The sequence below is a fragment of the Sciurus carolinensis genome, chromosome 1 (genome assembly GCF_902686445.1).
Source record: "Sciurus carolinensis chromosome 1, mSciCar1.2, whole genome shotgun sequence".
In the NCBI taxonomy this organism is placed as follows: Eukaryota; Metazoa; Chordata; class Mammalia; order Rodentia; family Sciuridae; genus Sciurus; species Sciurus carolinensis.
Window position 1 is genome coordinate 16,855,461 of NC_062213.1, and position 16,605 is coordinate 16,872,065.

Sequence of the window (16,605 nt, forward strand, 5' to 3'; positions counted from 1 at the left end):
GCTTCAGTGACGCTTTCCCGTTCATTCTTGGCTGGAAGGACGCGTGCGGGCAGCTGTCTGCAGCTCCTCAGTGTGAACACTAGCAGCCGGGCGCGTCTGTGGCCAGGGCACCTTTGAGAGCTGTTTAGCCAAGGACAGCTGCCTGCCTGCCTGGAGTGGAGATAGGCACAGGGGCGTGGAGGCTCTCCAGAGTTGGTGGCCGTGGCCTTTCCGTGCTACTGCTGAGCCCTGTCAAGCATCCACTTTGTTGATGCATGACTGTCAGTATGAAGGGAACCTTCCTGGGCAGGCCGGACTGCTGCTGCCCACCCTCTGCGTCCCAAGATTTGCACAGTTAAGTCACCTTCTGTGTACTGATTTGCCAGCTCCTCAGAGGGGAGTGGTATTAGATGTGGGACAGTGATTTTGGGGTGACGGGTGCCTCCTCAGGGACACAGGCTGCCACCTAGCCAGTGCTGGCTGTCCCAGCCTCGCCTCCCTGGAGGGCGTGGCTGACCATTGCTGCAGCAGAGGTCTGCTTCGTGGACCTACCGGGGTGGCTGGGGCTCCTGATTTTCTCTGGGCGATATCCCACCCGTCTTCAGCTCACAGCTGGTGGCTCCTCCAGCCTGTCACATACTTGTCCCCCCCGGAGCTGAGGCTTAACCATGCGGCAGCTGCCTGTGCTCCCAGATCTGCCTAAGCCAGTTGTAGGACTGTCATCAAGTAATTTACTTATCAGGTACAGGCGTCCTTACGCGTGAAAGTCAAGATGTATTGTTTCTGTAAAAGGAGTGGAAGGTTTAGAAAGTTACGATAAAAGCAAGTTACTTTTACCAAAAAGTTGCCATCATGTTGTGCCTGGTTGAGGCGATGCTGAAGGCCTGGGGACAGTGCGGCGGGGTGTGGAGCCGTGGTGGAGCAATTGCCCAGCATGCCTTAGGCCCTGGGCTTGATCCTGGCGCTAAAGATAAAAGGAAGAAAAAAAAAAAAGATTGTGGACTAAAGAATTTAAAAATCTAGGACGTTCAGGTGGCTTTACAAGAAGCCCAAGCTGGAAATGGTCAATGAAGCCTTCTGGGTGCGATGTCACAAAGATGACATGAAAGTGCAGGGGGCATGCTTTTTTTTTTTTTTTTTTTTTTTTTTTTAAATACAATCATCAACATTTGAGTCTAAGCAAGCCAGACCCTTGCCAAGGACATGGGACCAGTGAATGGGGGAACTGGGTTTTGAAGCCACATCATCAACTAATTTCAGAGCTGAGCTCTTAACCTTTTGATTAAACTGTTTATTCTCCTGCCCCGGCAGGAGATGTCAAGGAGTTTGTGCCAAGACTTAGGATTAGCCATAGTGAGAACACAACCAGTGGTACCCAAACTCTGGTTTTTAGGCCACTTAGGGTCTGCATGTCACTCAAGTATGTGGTGAGGAGGGGAGAGAGATGGGGATACAGCTGCCAAGAGACCCCTAGACTCTTAGAGGCCCATGGGAGAAAGGAATGACTTACCCCAACAAGTAAGGGGTGTGAACGAAACAGATGGGTTTTGGAAAAGATTCCTGGTAAAAAATGTCACGGGAGACCTGCCCCATATTTGGTACATTTGGGGTGTGTGGTTTTATGTATCCAGAAACGTACTCTCAAGCAAGTGGTTTCACCAGGTCCTAAGGCGCGCAGCTGGGTGTAGTGCGCATGCGCACCTGCAGGATGAGGCGAGTGCTGGTGAGGGCAGGTGTGCCCGCCTCCTGATTTGGTCACAGATCCTCAGAGAAGCCTTGAGGCTGCCTGCTCATTGTTGGCAGGGTCCCAGATGGTGTTGGAGGGGCCTTCTAACCCTGTCCCTTCTCCCCCAATTCTTGGTCCTGGGAAGGAGCTCTTCCTAGCCCCAGAGATCCCTCCTGGTGTGGGCTCTTGGGCTCCCTCCTGTGGTTACTTGGATATTTCCAGTATTCTGGACTTGAACATGAGCTGCCTCTAGTTAAATTAATGTGTCCCTAAGTCTGTGGGGAGGGAGTTACTGCCTGTTGACTGTGGGGAATGTCAGTCTTGTGTCTTTGAATTAATGTTCCTTTAATGGCAAGTGGGATATTTTCTTCATTATGGCAACTGGCCATGCCTATTACCTCTGTGCTCATGAGAGACCAGGAGGCCAGGAGCCTCATGACTTTGTGGCTTCTGTGATGTGCATTTGCAGGGAGGCTGCTGTGAAAGCTGGGGACAGTGCCCGTGGCTTCCCAGGTCCAGCTCTAGATCAGCGACTCCTCTGTGTGGAAAGAGGACACATTCTTCCTGGCAGGATCGACTTGCACCCAGGGGACATTAGGCAATGTCCTGAGACACTTCTGGTTTTCATGACAGGCAAGGACAGGGGTTTCCAGGATGCTGCGGAACATTCTGTGACTCCCAGGACATAGGAGTGATCATTCTCCACAACAAAGAATGATCTGGTCCAAAATGCCAGCAGAGCTGAGGTCAAGAGACCCTGCACTGTCCTGGACCCTGTGCCCCAGAGGTTCCTGAGAACGCCTGTCCCGAGGTTCTCCCTGGCTCCTAATTAGCCTTCCAACAATATTAGCCCTTGGAGGGACAGCTGCGACTCACAGTGACTTATGTGTCCATGCGCTTCTACCAGAGGGGTTCCAGATCTTGCTTCCTCCAGCCTGTCCCCTCCCACAGTAGCCGCCAGCCCCACAGACCCACTTCTCAGGTCCCCACTGCCCCCTGTCCATGCCACAGGCCTAGACTGCCTGCCCACTAGAGTCTTGCTGTGCACATGATGCCCCTTGAAGGGACAGGCCAGTGCCAATTGATGGACACCATGGCAAGTCGAAGGGAAGGTTTAGCCACATGGAAATTCTGGGAGGAAGGAACAGTGACTCGGTGGCCTTCGCTCTCCTTGTTTCCTTCCCGTCGTCCAAAAATATGTATAAAAACAATTGTATTCTGTTTGCAAACACGCCTCTTTGTCCTTAGTCCGGAATGTCTCCAGCTTGTCCTAGTGGGAAAGAATCTTTTGGTGTCAGTCAAAGCAGGTCTGGAGCTCGGCTCCCGGGGTACCAGTTCTGTGGCCCTTTGCAGGTTGGAGCACCTCCTGGGCACCTGTGTTTTTCCTTGTTAAGACGGCGCTCCCTGCACTACAGGGATTGAACCCAGGGGCACCCTACCTCTGAGGCACAGCCCTTTTTTGTTTTTTATTTTGAGACAGGGTCTTGCTGAGTTGCCCGGGCTGACTTCCAAGTAGTGATCCTCTGCCTCGGCCTCCTGAGTTACTGCAGTTATAGGTGTGGGCCACCTGCCTGGCTCTTTCTGCCATTTTATACATATCTCCCCATCCAGTCTGTGAGCCCCTCCAGGAAGAAGCCCTTGTCTTCCTGGCCTTTGAAGTCACATTAATCCCTGGTAGATCCTTGTCATGCATCTTCAAGAGATACATTGAAGTCCTGATCCCTGGAAAATGTGACTCTTTGGACCTGAGGTCTTTGCAGATATAATCGGGTAGGCCATCCAGGTGGGCTTTCGGGCAGGGACACTGGGGTCTTTATAAGAGGAGGGAAATTTGGAGACACGTACACAGAGCATGCCTTCACATATGTCCTGTGGGGAGTCAGGACACAGAGGAGGTGGCTGTGTGACCACAGAGGCAGATATTGGAGTAGAGCAGCCTCAGGCCAAGGGTTGCCAGAGCCATGAGAAGCAGGAAGCGAAATCCCCTTCCAAGCTTCAGGTGGAGTGGGGCCCAGCTGACACCTCCATTTCAGATTCAAGACTCCAGAACTGTGAGGATTGTTTAAAGTATCTGGTGCTGTAGGAAGCTAATATAATACTCAGTAAGTACCTGGGGGACTTGTAAGACTCTGCGTGTGCATGACGCGTAGTGTTGGGGCTTAGCGTTCGCACTTCCATAGTCCAGTCCTAGGACTTCCTGTTTTCTACCGATCATCTCCTTGGCAGATCATCCCATTTAGATCTTCGACTGTTTTTGTGCTACCTTATTACAAAAAGCCTTTGTTTGTTATGGGAGAAAGTTCTGACATGTACCACATGAAAAACAATTAAGAAAAAAAAATTAAGGTGTTGGCCATAAAGTGTCTGTGTCCCCAAATAGCAGCCTCAGATGACTGACTGGCATTTCTTTAGCAACAGATGATTCCTGTTTCAGGGAGGAAACAGGAGAGGACATTGCTCCCTTCCCTCTTCTCCTTTCTGCTGGCAAGAAACAGAACCAAATCAAATTGACTTTAAAAATAAGGAAATTATGTTCTTGCAAAATAGAATCCCCAGGCTCAGAGGGAGGGCAGCTTCAGTGCAGAAGCTTAGAGAACTTTCCTGGGACTCGGGCTCTCTCTGTCATGCTAAGGCTGTAAAGATGGTGTGCAGCAGGGGCCAGGGAGCCTGCTTCCTGGCTCACATCCTGTGGGTCTCTTTGATGTGTTTCTCTTAAGATCGGGGGAACTTTCCCCAGCAGCCTCTCCAGCTGCCTTCTCTCCATGTCTTTCTCCCAACAGGAATAGACTTGGCATCATCTGAGTAGATGGCTGCTGGAGAACCAGCCCCCGCCCCATGCTCCAGATTTACAACTCTTATTCCTGTTGGGCAGGCAGAGTAATACACCCCAATGACACTCATGTTCCAATCCCAGGACCTGTGAACACATTCTCTTACAAGTCGCATCTGCAAAGGGACTCGGCAGAGGTGATTCAGTTAAGGATTTTGAGCAGGGAGATGATCCTGGACTGTCCAGTATAATGACAAGGCTTCTCATAAGGAGGAGGCCCGAAAATAAGTCAGAGAAGAGGTGAGGGCCAAGGGAGGGGCAGAGGAGAGGTAGGAAAGAGTGAAGATACCACACCTCTGGCCTGAAGGTGGAGGAAGGGGCTGTGAGCCAAGGAATGGAAGAAGCCTCTAGAAACTAGTAAGGGCAAGGATCAGATTCTCCCTGGAGCCCTAGAAGGAACACAGTTCTGCCGATACCTTGATTTTAGCCCATTAAGACCCATCTTGGACTTCTAACTTTTAGAACTGTAGAATGATCAATCTGTGTTGCTTTAAGCCACTAAGTTTGTGGTAATTTATTACAGAAGCTGTAGGAAACTAATATGCCATCTTTTCTCAAGGCTGACCTTGAATCTATATAGACCTTTTCTGAGATTAAGCATCTCATATTTATTTAGAACCCTTTTATAGTATGTCTGTTGTAGAAGATAGACACATATTTGTGGAATAAACAAAAGACAAACCAGTCTCTTGTTTCTCCAGGTAGGCCCAGCCTGGTGATTTGCTCTAAGATGGGTAAATGTCAGTTCATTCAAGACCGGCGCTGGGTGCTGGGAATTCAGGAACAAGAAGGATCTTGTCCTCACTCACAAGTGGCCAAGTGCCTCAGCCAGCGATCTGGTTCCATAAATATTCTCACTATCAAGCCGGCCCTCTTCCAGATGCTTCTCTGTCTTTGCAGCTGCAGCTGGTTTCCTCCGATTCAAACCTGCTGATTTTTGTTTTTTTTCAAATTCAACAAGGGCTGGGTGAGCAGAGCCATTGTTAAGCACTTGCACACTTAGCCCTATTTTTAGGGTATCCTGTGTTGCTGAGGTCAGCAGAGTCCAGCACTGGTCCTGGGTCTACAGGGGATGTCATCGGCCACCCACCCTCATGCCAGTTGGACAGAGACACTGCTGTTGGGAAGTTTTCCTTGCGGTTCTTTATTTCTTGTTCTCTGCAGGGCTTCCTGTTCTTCAGAGGCACAGGGGCAGGGCATGTGCACATTATGTTCAGAAACTACTTGTTACATCCCATAGCCCAGCTGCTTCTGGGAAGCTGTGGGCTATCCTGAGGTTGAAATAAATCTATGAAAATATCTGGGAAGGTAACTGAAATAAGGGGGCAGAGAGATGTAGTGGGAGACCTGGCCTTTGAGGTGATCTTTTCCAACCTTCTAATTGTCTCTTGAAGGAAAAAAGGCATGGTTTATTAACTTCTAGCATTCTCTAAAGCAGCTTAGCCAAGATGGAGCTCCGTCCTTATGGTACCACTAGATAATTCTGGGCTCAAGAACCAAAATTTGAGAGCTAGTTATAGCAATATCCATAAAAGTATGTAGAGGGGTAGATTTGGTGTGGTATTTGTTCTCTGCTCTGCCCCCTCCTGTCTCCTTTGTTTACAGTGAGCGCCACATAACCGAATGGATAAATGTACCAGTTCTGAAGGTGGAGTCTTATTTACTGGCCATAGGACCTAGGACAAGTTGCTTGAAGCACTTTTCCTGTCTGTAAAATGGGTGTGACATTAGTACCAGTACAGCTGCGCATATGGCAAGGATTAAATGAGTTCCTGTGTACAGGGTGCTTAAATCAGTGCCCAAAGGTCCTAAGCACTGGTGCATCTTTCCACGCCTGCAAACATTCTCCAGCATTTAAAATGCTTGTGTGCTATCCGATTGTGTGGCTGTGTCCTGCAGTTTATTTAACCAGATCCCTATAATGGGATTTGGCTTCTAGTCTTTTGATGTTGTAAACAACATTTTGATGACTACTCTCATAGGTAAGGATTTTCTCTCATCCTTAATTATTTCCTCAGGTTAAATTTCTAGGATTAGAATTGCTGGGTCAAAGAGGGTACATATTTTTAAGGCATGTTCTTGATAGATGCTGCCAAATTTTCCTCCAGGACAGTATTAGTCTACACTCATACCAGCAATGAATGAGTGTGCCAATTTCCTTCTGTGGCCAGGTTATTAACTTTTAATCAAATGAAGGCCCGGGAAAAAAATGGGAGATATTTCCCTGGGGATAAAGCAATCCTCATCCTTGCTTGTAAGCAATAAAAAGATGGCCCAGAAGGCAGGTAGAGCACGTGAGAACAGCGCCCTCTACTGGCTCTCTCTGGTGGAGAGGTGCGAACTGCGATTGATGGTGATGCAGAGGTGATAGTGGTATCCCTGGCCCATTGGGTGCAGGTGTCAGGAAGGGAAGTCTTTTATAAAAGACTAGACACTTAAAAAGTCAGTTGAGTGACATTTACTTCTTTTTTATTTATTTATTTTTACACACTGCATTTTGATTCATTGTACACAAATGGGGTACGACTTTTCATTTCTATGGTTGTGCACAGCTCAAGTCCACACCATTCAGGTAATCATACATGTACATAGGGTAATGATGTCTGTCTCAGTCCACCATCTTTCCATCCCCCACCCCTTCCCCGTGACATCTACTTCTTGCTTAGGTTCTTTTACAGCAGGGATTCTCATCAGGGGCTGATTTCTCCCCAGGAGCACTTGGCCCTATCTGGGGACTTCCTAGGAACCACAAATCTGAGGGAGTACAGAATGGGAAGCCTGCTCCCTTCTAACAGTGCACAGGACAGCCCCACAGCAAAGTCAGTAGTTGAGATGGGAAACCCTGTTGTAGAGGAAGGGAAGAATCGCCCTGAGAAAGCTTCTCTTTTCAGGCTAAAAAGGAAATATAGAAAGATTAGCATTTAATATATACCACTATTATCATTATTTGATTGTAGAAACCTGTTAGTTTTCCGGAATAAAATGGAGAGCAGGTGGAATTGAAATTCCAAGTTGGCATTGCTAGACGACAGGGCAGGACAAAATAGAACCTTCTTGCCACCTGCACTAGTAAGGGAGGGACTTTTTTCTATTTTCTGGACTTGGTAGAAGCTGCCATGAATTTCTGTGGTTTCCCCTCGAAGGCCTCGTCTGTGAAAAGGGAGTGCTTTATTTGATTCTTTCCCCCAGTTTCACAAGCACCCGTGTTTTCCTGTCATTTATAATTGCTCCTTCCAGCGAGTGACTGCCATCTGAGGTCACAGAGGCTCCCCCCACGCCCCAGGAAGTGCTGATTCAAGCCTTGTTCCTAAGAAGGGGAAAGGAATGGAAGAACTTTAGAAATGTTCTTAGAGGAGGGCGTGCCCCCAGGGAAAGTAGGACAGGAGTTTTGGGAAAGATCAAACTGTGCTGCCCCTTCCTTCCACAGTGGCTGGACTTGAAGACCTGGGTCACTGGAGTCGCTCAGACCCACTCAAAAATATTCTGTGGCTTCGTTTTGCTTTAGCTTGATGTTTTCTGAATGATTTGCATTTTTGAACATATATCTTGAAATAATTAACTGGAGAGGCTCCTTAACTGCTCTTAATGTTAAGAGGATTATTTGGCCAGAAAGGGGGGAAAAAAAATCTACTTTTTGCTTTTCCCTGAATATCAGAGGCTATTTTGATCACCTGTATGGGAAGTGTTTGTTTAAGCTACAGGTCCCATTAATGGATTGTAAAGTTGATTTCTGAATCACAATCAGCATTATAAAATATGTGTATATCAGAGAGAATAGGAAATATCAGGGTATCATATAGACTAACTGTAACAATTAGTTTTGGCAGTGTACGAGCCTGTCACCACATATACATACGTTTAGTACGTACTTGGTTTATACATGCATACATGTGTGCGATGAGATGTTTGGAAGGCAGCAGCGTAGGTTTTATAATGTGAAATCTGGCTTGTTTTTAAGTTTTACAAAGGTCTCAGGGATTCCTGCTTGTAGCAGTCTCTCAACTTTGTCTGTTGCCTTTTTAGGTGGTACCAGGGAGATCGGCTCAGCTCTCACCAGGATGTGCATGAGGCACAGAAGCATAGAAGCCAAGCTGAGGCAATTTTCCAGGTGAGAAGCATGTTTTACCTCAATCAAATGCCCTTGCTGGTTTCAGGTTCAGGAAGCGGTGATGTGTCTGGCATTACTCCTTAGCAGCATGGTCTCCCTACAGCATCGAAGGCCCCACCACCTCTCCTTACCCTGGTCCTTCATTCATTGAATAAGCATTGTTGGGTACCTGCTGCTTGCCAGGTGCTGGTCCAGGCCCTCGGGATGCAGCCAAGAGCCATTGGCCAGGTCCCTGCCCTGGGGAACCTGCACTTCCCTTCAAACTGTCTCTGTACTCATGCTTGGGTCTCACCTTTTCTCCTGTCAGTTGAGGAGCCAAAGTGTCCTGGAGAAATGGCAATGGCTGGCCCTGGGATCTGGACTCACCAGTATTCAAATGAAAATGAACATTTTTTTCCCAAGCAGATCAGCACGATTCAGCGTGTCTCACAGTTCTGTTTGGGAGAATAAAAGGGGTACATCTGGAGATACCCTCTTCTCTTGATGATCTGGAAGCTGGCGGTACAGCTCTAGAATTTTCTGGGTCTCTTTCTCCACGCTCTGCACAATTAGTATACATTTATGATTAATAATCCTGAACGCATGTCAGAACCATTGGGTCTTTAAAAACAAAAATAGTAATGCTTGACTCCTACCCTCAAAGTTTTTCAAAGGGCCATGTGAGACCCAGGTGTCTTCACTTTTAGGTGGTTCTTGATATGCAGTCAGAGGGGAGACACCAGCGTTTCTACAACCTGGCATGTTAATCTGATTGTTGGAACATAACCGGGGACATGAGAAGAGGGGTCAGTCCAGTGGTGACATTTGTAGTCTCAGTAGTCATTGAAAAGCATCTGCAGAACTGGCTCTTCCCAAGCTGCAGGGTCTCGAGTGAACGTCAGCTTGCTAGGTGCCCTTTGCTTGCTTCAAGGAATTGTGACTTAGGCTTGTTTTGACAACCAAATGTAAGTCTGGGCAACAGAATATATCTGTTTAATTTCTCCTTTTCTTTCTCTTTGGGTAAAAGTGCTTTAATTGATTGTCTGATAAATCCACTGCAAGAACAGATGGAAGAATGGAAGAAAGTGGCCAATCAGCTGGATAAAGACCATGCAAAAGGTACAGAGCGAGAGGTCTGGTGCCCCATAGCACGGTGCCTAGAGCTGTGGATGTTGCCAGCTGCTGCCTGGTGACTCTGCTGGGCCCCACTGTCCCTGCTTCTCCTGTAAGCATTCCAGTATCAGGAGATGAGGAGTCCAGAGTGATCCCATTGCGAGATATTTCCTGGCGTGCAATATCACTCCACTGATACCCTGAACTCTTGGTGGCACTGCCATCAGCTGAATTAAAATGAATGATAATGGCAGGCTTAAATGCCCAACATTCATACTTCAGGCATTTTAGAACATTTTGAAAGCCAGGATTCTGATGATAAAAGATTGCCTTGGGTCACCTGCTCAGAGCTGGGCATTCCCGGTACTGTCTCTAGTGAGACAAGTCTTTATGAGCTGGTTTGGGGACCTTGTCGGGGACCTTGATGGCAAGGAGTGAGGTGTGATCTGCAGAGGAAGTAACAATGATACTCTTCCAAGCGAGTGTTTTGTGTTCCTTTTGCACAGGCCAACAGGACCGATTGATAATAAGACCTCGTCCCTTGTTAGGTCACTCTGACATTCTGTACATGCTGAGTATCGTGGAGTCTGCACAAAGACAGGCATGGGATCTACCAGTACAGGAACAGATCAGCCCTGTACGCGGCAAAGTGGGCCATGGTGAAGACCCAGCCAGAGCTCTGGGAGCATGGATGGACCACTCTTGGTGGCTCCTCTTTGCAGCCATGGAGATGGTTTATTCCACTTGTTTTGGGCTATAAAATGAACCTTCTTCCATATCTTCATGAGCTGTCAGTAACCACCAGGAAGTTGTACATTCACTCAGATCAATCATGTGCCTAGAGCTTCTGTGTCCATACTGTGTTCCATGTCTGTGCACTCACTGGGACCACAAAAATAGGTCTTTATGTCCTATAAAATATGTTAATCACAGCTGGTGGGCTCCTATGGTTCCTATCTTCATTATTGTTGGGAAATCAGTCTTTTGAAGCACTTTAGCCAATCATTTTGATGAAAGAAGGGAATGGTGAGAGCTTACGTTGTTGAGATTTCCTAAGTGTGGGTACAGTAGCCAGACTGTATAACTGGTATAAAAAGTTAATATAAAATCTTTTATTTCCATACCAAAATTTTAAAAAGTTTTGATTCATCTTTAACAAAGTGGCAAATCATATTTCTTTTAAAAGTCATTTTGAAACTTATTTTCTTTAAGATCTACCCTCAGTGGCACCTCCCATTTGGGACTTAGCTCCTGTGTTTGATAAAATCACTTAAGTTAGGGAGACTAGCAAATTTGAAGGCTTTACTGTCCTGCTGTATATTAATTAGGGCGTGGCTGCCTTCTCTTAGGTTCCCTGGATATATCTCTTTACTTCCATTAGGTAAAAGAAAACAGAAACACTTCTTTTTACATGGGGTAAAAGTTGATGGTTGACATTTGCCCCACTTAACTTTATCCTTTTCAATCCTTTATTCAGTGTGCACATTCGGCAGTACCGCAAAGCTGATTTTATAGCAAAGACTTCAAGATTGGATGTGTAAAGCTTTTGTAAGAGCGATTTTGCTGAGCCCACGGGGAGAAGGCAGCGGTCTCACAGAACTCTGCTCAATCTCTCCTCATCCAGCACAACCAGGGTACTGAGACACATCTGTGGAAGGAATGAGCAATTTTAATTGGCTGTCCGCCCGCCCCGCCCGCCCACATCCCAGGTGCACACAGAGAAACACATCTCCATGTTCCCTGACAGGCTCACCTCCAGAGGCTGAGACAGAGCCTGGGCCAGATTGAATTCAGACCCATTGCCGGGCTCTGCACCCCTGCTAGCTCCCCTCTCTAGACGGGCCGCGGGGGACCAGGTTCCAACCCCTAGGCTTGTGAGAGAGCAGCCTTTCATCTTTTCATTCAGCCTTAACTCAGTAGCGTGCCCAGGAGCAGCACCTGGCGCTCCCTCTGCACCTGATGCCTCAGGGTGGACAGAGGAGGCCAAGCCAGTCACTGCTGCTTCCCTCAGGGAAGAGGAGAACCAAGTGCAAGATCCAGGACGGGCCGGGGAGAGATGCAGAGTACCGCAGAAGCTGAAGGTAGCCAAGCACAAGTTTGGTGGAGGAAATAGAAATCAAGGGGCTGTTTTGAGGGGGATTGTAATGGCTGGACATAGTTTCATCAGACTGAATTTGGAGCAGCCAGGGAGGTATCCTCACCGGTGAGCAAGCCATGGAGAGAGGTGGGCAGGTGGGGCAGGGCCAGGTGGAGCGGGAGAGCCTCTGACGATTGCCCTCAACCCACGCTGCTCAGGCTGCTGGGCCAGGGCGGAGGGCCGGCTGTCGTGCTGAGTGGGCCTCAGGAAAGCCAGGGGACGGGACTGGCTCTAGGAGAGCTATCTTGGCCATGGTTTGTTCATTCCTTCCACACGTGTGTCTCAGTACCCTGCGTGCCTTGGGAAAGTAAATAATATTAAACATCTTTCCCAACACTCGAGCAGAGAAATTGTGAATTGTTTTGTTTCTATTAAAATAGACCCAAATGATGTCTTTCCTCAAAGCCGGCACGATAAAGCAAGACCACTGTGCATTGTGTGGTGTCTCTTTTGCTTTTGCGGTACTGGGGGCTGAACCCAGGCAGGTGCTCTGCCACCGAGCTGCATCCTGATCCCGTTTCATTGTTTTTCATGTTATAACCCCTCTGTGGTGAAAGGTCATTGTGAGCTTTTTCTCCTAGTGTATTTCAACAAAGCTGTTTACTGCATGCCAGAGTTTATGTGTTCTGTGATGAAGGTAATGGCCATTCCTAAAATACTTTCTGTCAAAGTGGTGAAATTATTGAATATTCTGCTTTCTCTTAGAATATAAAAAGGCTCGCCAAGAGATAAAAAAGAAGTCCTCAGATACGCTGAAACTGCAGAAGAAAGCAAAAAAAGGTAACTCCGAAAATTGGGTCACTGATAGTATTATTTTGAATAAACATAAACACATGCTGGATTTGTCATTGAAGCAGGTTCCATTCATAGACTTAGGTACCATGGCCCTGGAGAACCCACAGGGGCCAGTGCAGTCCACCCGAACTAAAGTTCTCCAAGTGCAGACTACGAGTGGACCTGTAGCCCTGCCAAGGCGGACTTTTCTTTCCCCTACCTTTGTCTTCAAAATCTGATGGTTTCCATGCCTACTGTGCTTTGTAATGAAAGCTACAAATTTCTTGGAAACCTTGGGATAATAATGCAAAGAAAGCTCTATGCAAATTCTCTATAGTAATTATCACACAAATTATGTCATTTTCTCCTCCATCTTTCACAGCCTATAATCTCTGAAACCCTCTATTAAGTCTTGTGAGAGTGTTAGAGATGGCTGCAGCAGGGGCCGGAGTCATTGCCGCCTGGGGGATTTTTCTTGGTGTTCAGGAAGGAGGAGCTTGGTCATTCACCCGTAAGGGTAACTAGGCAGATGCAGGGTCCCCTCCTTCCACCTCCCTGTTTAATATCACTCCAAAACCAGTGAAGGGTCCCATCCATGACCTTTGCTCCCCAGAGCAGAAAAATCTAGTTAAATCCACCTTACAAGCATTCATGACATTTCAGTAAGGCCTAGAATATAGGAACTTTCTCAGGGGGTGAAGAAGGGGATGTACCTTCCAGACTGTTCCTCTTGAATACCAGGTTTTTTAATCTGCTGCATCCTGACTGATAAAATGAGATTCTTCCTCCACACTGCTCTGTAGGTGGTATATAGTATTTAGTATTAATTTATGATACCAGCCTTTTTAGGCAGCAATTCCCCAAACTCAATTTTCTTTCTCCTAAACCATCAGGTCTTGTTTGAATTTAAAAGAAAATGCTCTGGGGGATACCGAATGGTGGAAGGTGTTGGGGGTGGGGAGGTGATGCTTGGACAAGGTTTAAAGCTTTGACACTAAGAAAAAAAGTCCCCTCCCCTCTCAGTTCTTACAAAAGCCATAAGCCCATTTCAGAATTAAATCAGTGGATTTTCACCCACCCTCAGATTTCCTGTCCCTTTCAGCTCCAGCAGTTTCTTTGGGATGTGTTTTTCTGGTCTGGTGCATCTCAGATTTACATTCCATCTAATGAGTGCACCCGGGAGCTCATGTTTGACAAGTAATAGGATTTGTGGCCAGTAACATCTCAGTGAGTCTAAAGGTAAATGTTTGTAAACAAAATTGCTACCAAATCCCATCAACTCCGAGTCCCTGTGAAGAGCTGGCTGGTCCACCTCATTGACATCTTGGCAGTTTTGAGAGGAAGGATTAATGGACTCAGAGAGAAGGGCCAGGAGAGATGCTTAGGCTTAGAAAAGTCTGGGAGTTTGGTGAAAAGGATGAGGTAAGAAAAGAGGCATTTTCCCTTCACTCTTCCAGAGTTCTCTTTTCAGAGGTCTGAGGTTCTGGCTGCAGAGATAATCCTTTTATCTAAGTTCTGCATGAAAGCAAAAGGGTCCTTGCCTGCCACTCAGAGTTACTGGCATTGTCCAATTAGCAGAATTTGGACCTCTGGGTGAAGCCTGATAGGTTGATGACAGTGCAATATAAAAGGAACTTTCTGGCAATTAGACATGCTAGCACTGACTCAGGCTGCCTAGAGGATAGCAAGATGCCCATTGAGGCCAGATAAGGAAATTTTGGACTCATACGATGCTGGACTGTCCATAACATGAAATGTGTCTGGCCCTGGGACTTGGGAATAATTGGCCTTGAGTTGGGAGGTTTCCTGGAGCATTTGAGCCTGAGGTTCAGAGACTGGAGCCTGTGATTAGGGGCTTCTGGGGTGACTGTCTTTTCAGTCATCTCAGGTACCACATCCTTTTCAGATAGTGGACTCCTGTCTACAACATCAGTCAGATCCATAGCTTGCAAGGTTCTGGATGATTTTCTAGTTACTTCAAGGAACAATCAGTAGATATATATATATATTTTTTTAAATATATATATTTTAATATATTTTATATTTTTATATATTTTAGAATTTTATTTTGAGACAGTCTCACTCTGTGTTGTTGCTCAGGCTAACCTCGAACTTTTGAGTCTTCTGTCTCAGCCTCCCAAGTAGCTGGAATTACAGGCATATACCACTGTGCCCAGAACCTGTTTCTTTTCTTTACAAATGTATTTTTTCCTAAAATATGTGAAGTGCATTTTTGGGCCAGGTACTCATCTTTGCATATTTCTGGGGATGAATGTAGCCTTCCAGAATGTACCATAGGTATTGTTCTGACTGAACTCTTGTTGTGGAGTGTTCTCCTAGCAGGCATGTGACCCACAATTGGAATGAAACACCACAACTTAAAGGACTAGAAGAAATCTGAAGGCTTTGGTTGTTTTGGGGTTGGTTAGCTGAAGTTTTCCTTTGTGCTAGAAAACTTGAGTTATCTGGTTCATTTTCTTCAGGGGCTGGTTTCCTGAATTCTTTTTTTTTTTTTTTTTTTTTTTTTTTTGTACTGGGTATTGAACTCAGGGTTGCTTTACCATTGAGGCATATCCCTAGCCCTTTTTATATTTTATTTTGAGACAGGGTTTCACTAAGTTGCTTGGGACCTTGCTAAATTGCTGAGGCTGGCCTTGAACTTTAAATCCTCCTGCCTCAGCCTCCTGAGCTACTGAAATTACAGGCGTGCTCTATTGTGCCTGACGGTTCCTGAACTCTTGGCTTATAAAATGATAGTATGTTAGAATAGATGAAGGCTTTGGATACATTTGTGTGTGTGTGTGTGTCCTAACAGAACAATCTAACTTACAGCCAAATAATCACTTTCTTTTTAAATATGTTTTTCAGGAATCTATCAAGCAGGGTTTTTGTTTTGTTTTTATTTTTTACTATACCTTTTTCAAAAACTGTCATCTTTGATCTAGAAATTCTTCTGACTCTCCTTTGGAAAATTTCACATGGCTTTGTGCACAGAAGCCTGGTTTCAGTACCATCCTTGATGTGGGCAGATCGTCAACAGGATGTGATTTTTATGAACAGCTCATTCATTCTTCTTACTCTACAAACATCACCTTTTATCACATTCTTTGACTTTTTTTTTTTTTTTTTTTTTTACTTTAGAGGGTGGTAGTTTGTGATACAAAAGTATTTAAATATTTCCACTAAAAAAATTCTTTAAGTGGTTTGTCTTTCCTTAGGTTTTATCCCCAAATCAATTTGGAGTGACTTGGGTATGCACCAGCTGCGGGCCCATGGCCGACTTTCTGGAAGGCAGGCTTGTTTGACATCTAGTTGTGGTGTACATGAGGCAGGGAGGAGGGGCTGGGTAGGGACAGTGGCTTGCATGCCACCTCCTGAGGTTCTGCTCTGGTGCACAGACACGGTTGGGCACAGGGCAGGGCCAGCCTTGTCAACAGATAAAGGGACAAAGCAACAGGAAATTGCAGAAATGGTGTGGAGCTGCCCCGAAAGCCCCAGGCCCTGAGGGTCGCCACTCCATCCCTCTTCCATCAGCTTGTTGCCTTTGGGGTCCTGGGGAGGCTAGAGAGGACCAGAACTGGGAAGCATTTTAGGGTGCTCACCTACTTTTGCCACCACCGTTTATGAAGTCAGTAGCCTTAGTTCTCATTTAACTCACTCTCAGATTATTCATTTGAAGTAAAGTCCGGCTGGGGATGTAGTTCAGTAGGGCACTGGTCTAGCGTCCACAGGCCCTGGGTTTGATCCCCAGCACTTCAGACAACAACAAAAGTTAAATTAATTACAGTAAATTCTTCTGATTTGATTGAAAACACCAAAAGTTTATCAGGAGCTTTCTTTGAGAGGGAGAACTGGAAGGAATATATGTTAACTACTTAAATAGCTGAATCCATCATTTTCCACTAGAGCCTGCAAAGCCAATGTGATAAATGTAATAAAGAGACTCCGAGTTCCACACC

At 46.3% G+C, this 16,605-nt stretch overlaps 1 protein-coding gene across 13 annotated transcripts in view; it reads left to right on the top strand.

Moving 5' to 3' along the window:
- Mtss1 (MTSS I-BAR domain containing 1) overlaps nucleotides 1-16,605 on the top strand; it is a 153,901-nt gene that overhangs the window by 108,153 nt on the left and 29,143 nt on the right. For all 13 annotated transcript variants that reach the window (XM_047522192.1, XM_047522205.1, XM_047522184.1 and 10 more), the window contains exons 4-6: nucleotides 8,559-8,643; nucleotides 9,650-9,741; nucleotides 12,578-12,652. In XM_047522192.1, coding sequence (XP_047378148.1) covers nucleotides 8,559-8,643; nucleotides 9,650-9,741; nucleotides 12,578-12,652 — 252 coding nt within the window. The remainder of the gene's footprint in view (nucleotides 1-8,558; nucleotides 8,644-9,649; nucleotides 9,742-12,577; nucleotides 12,653-16,605) is intronic.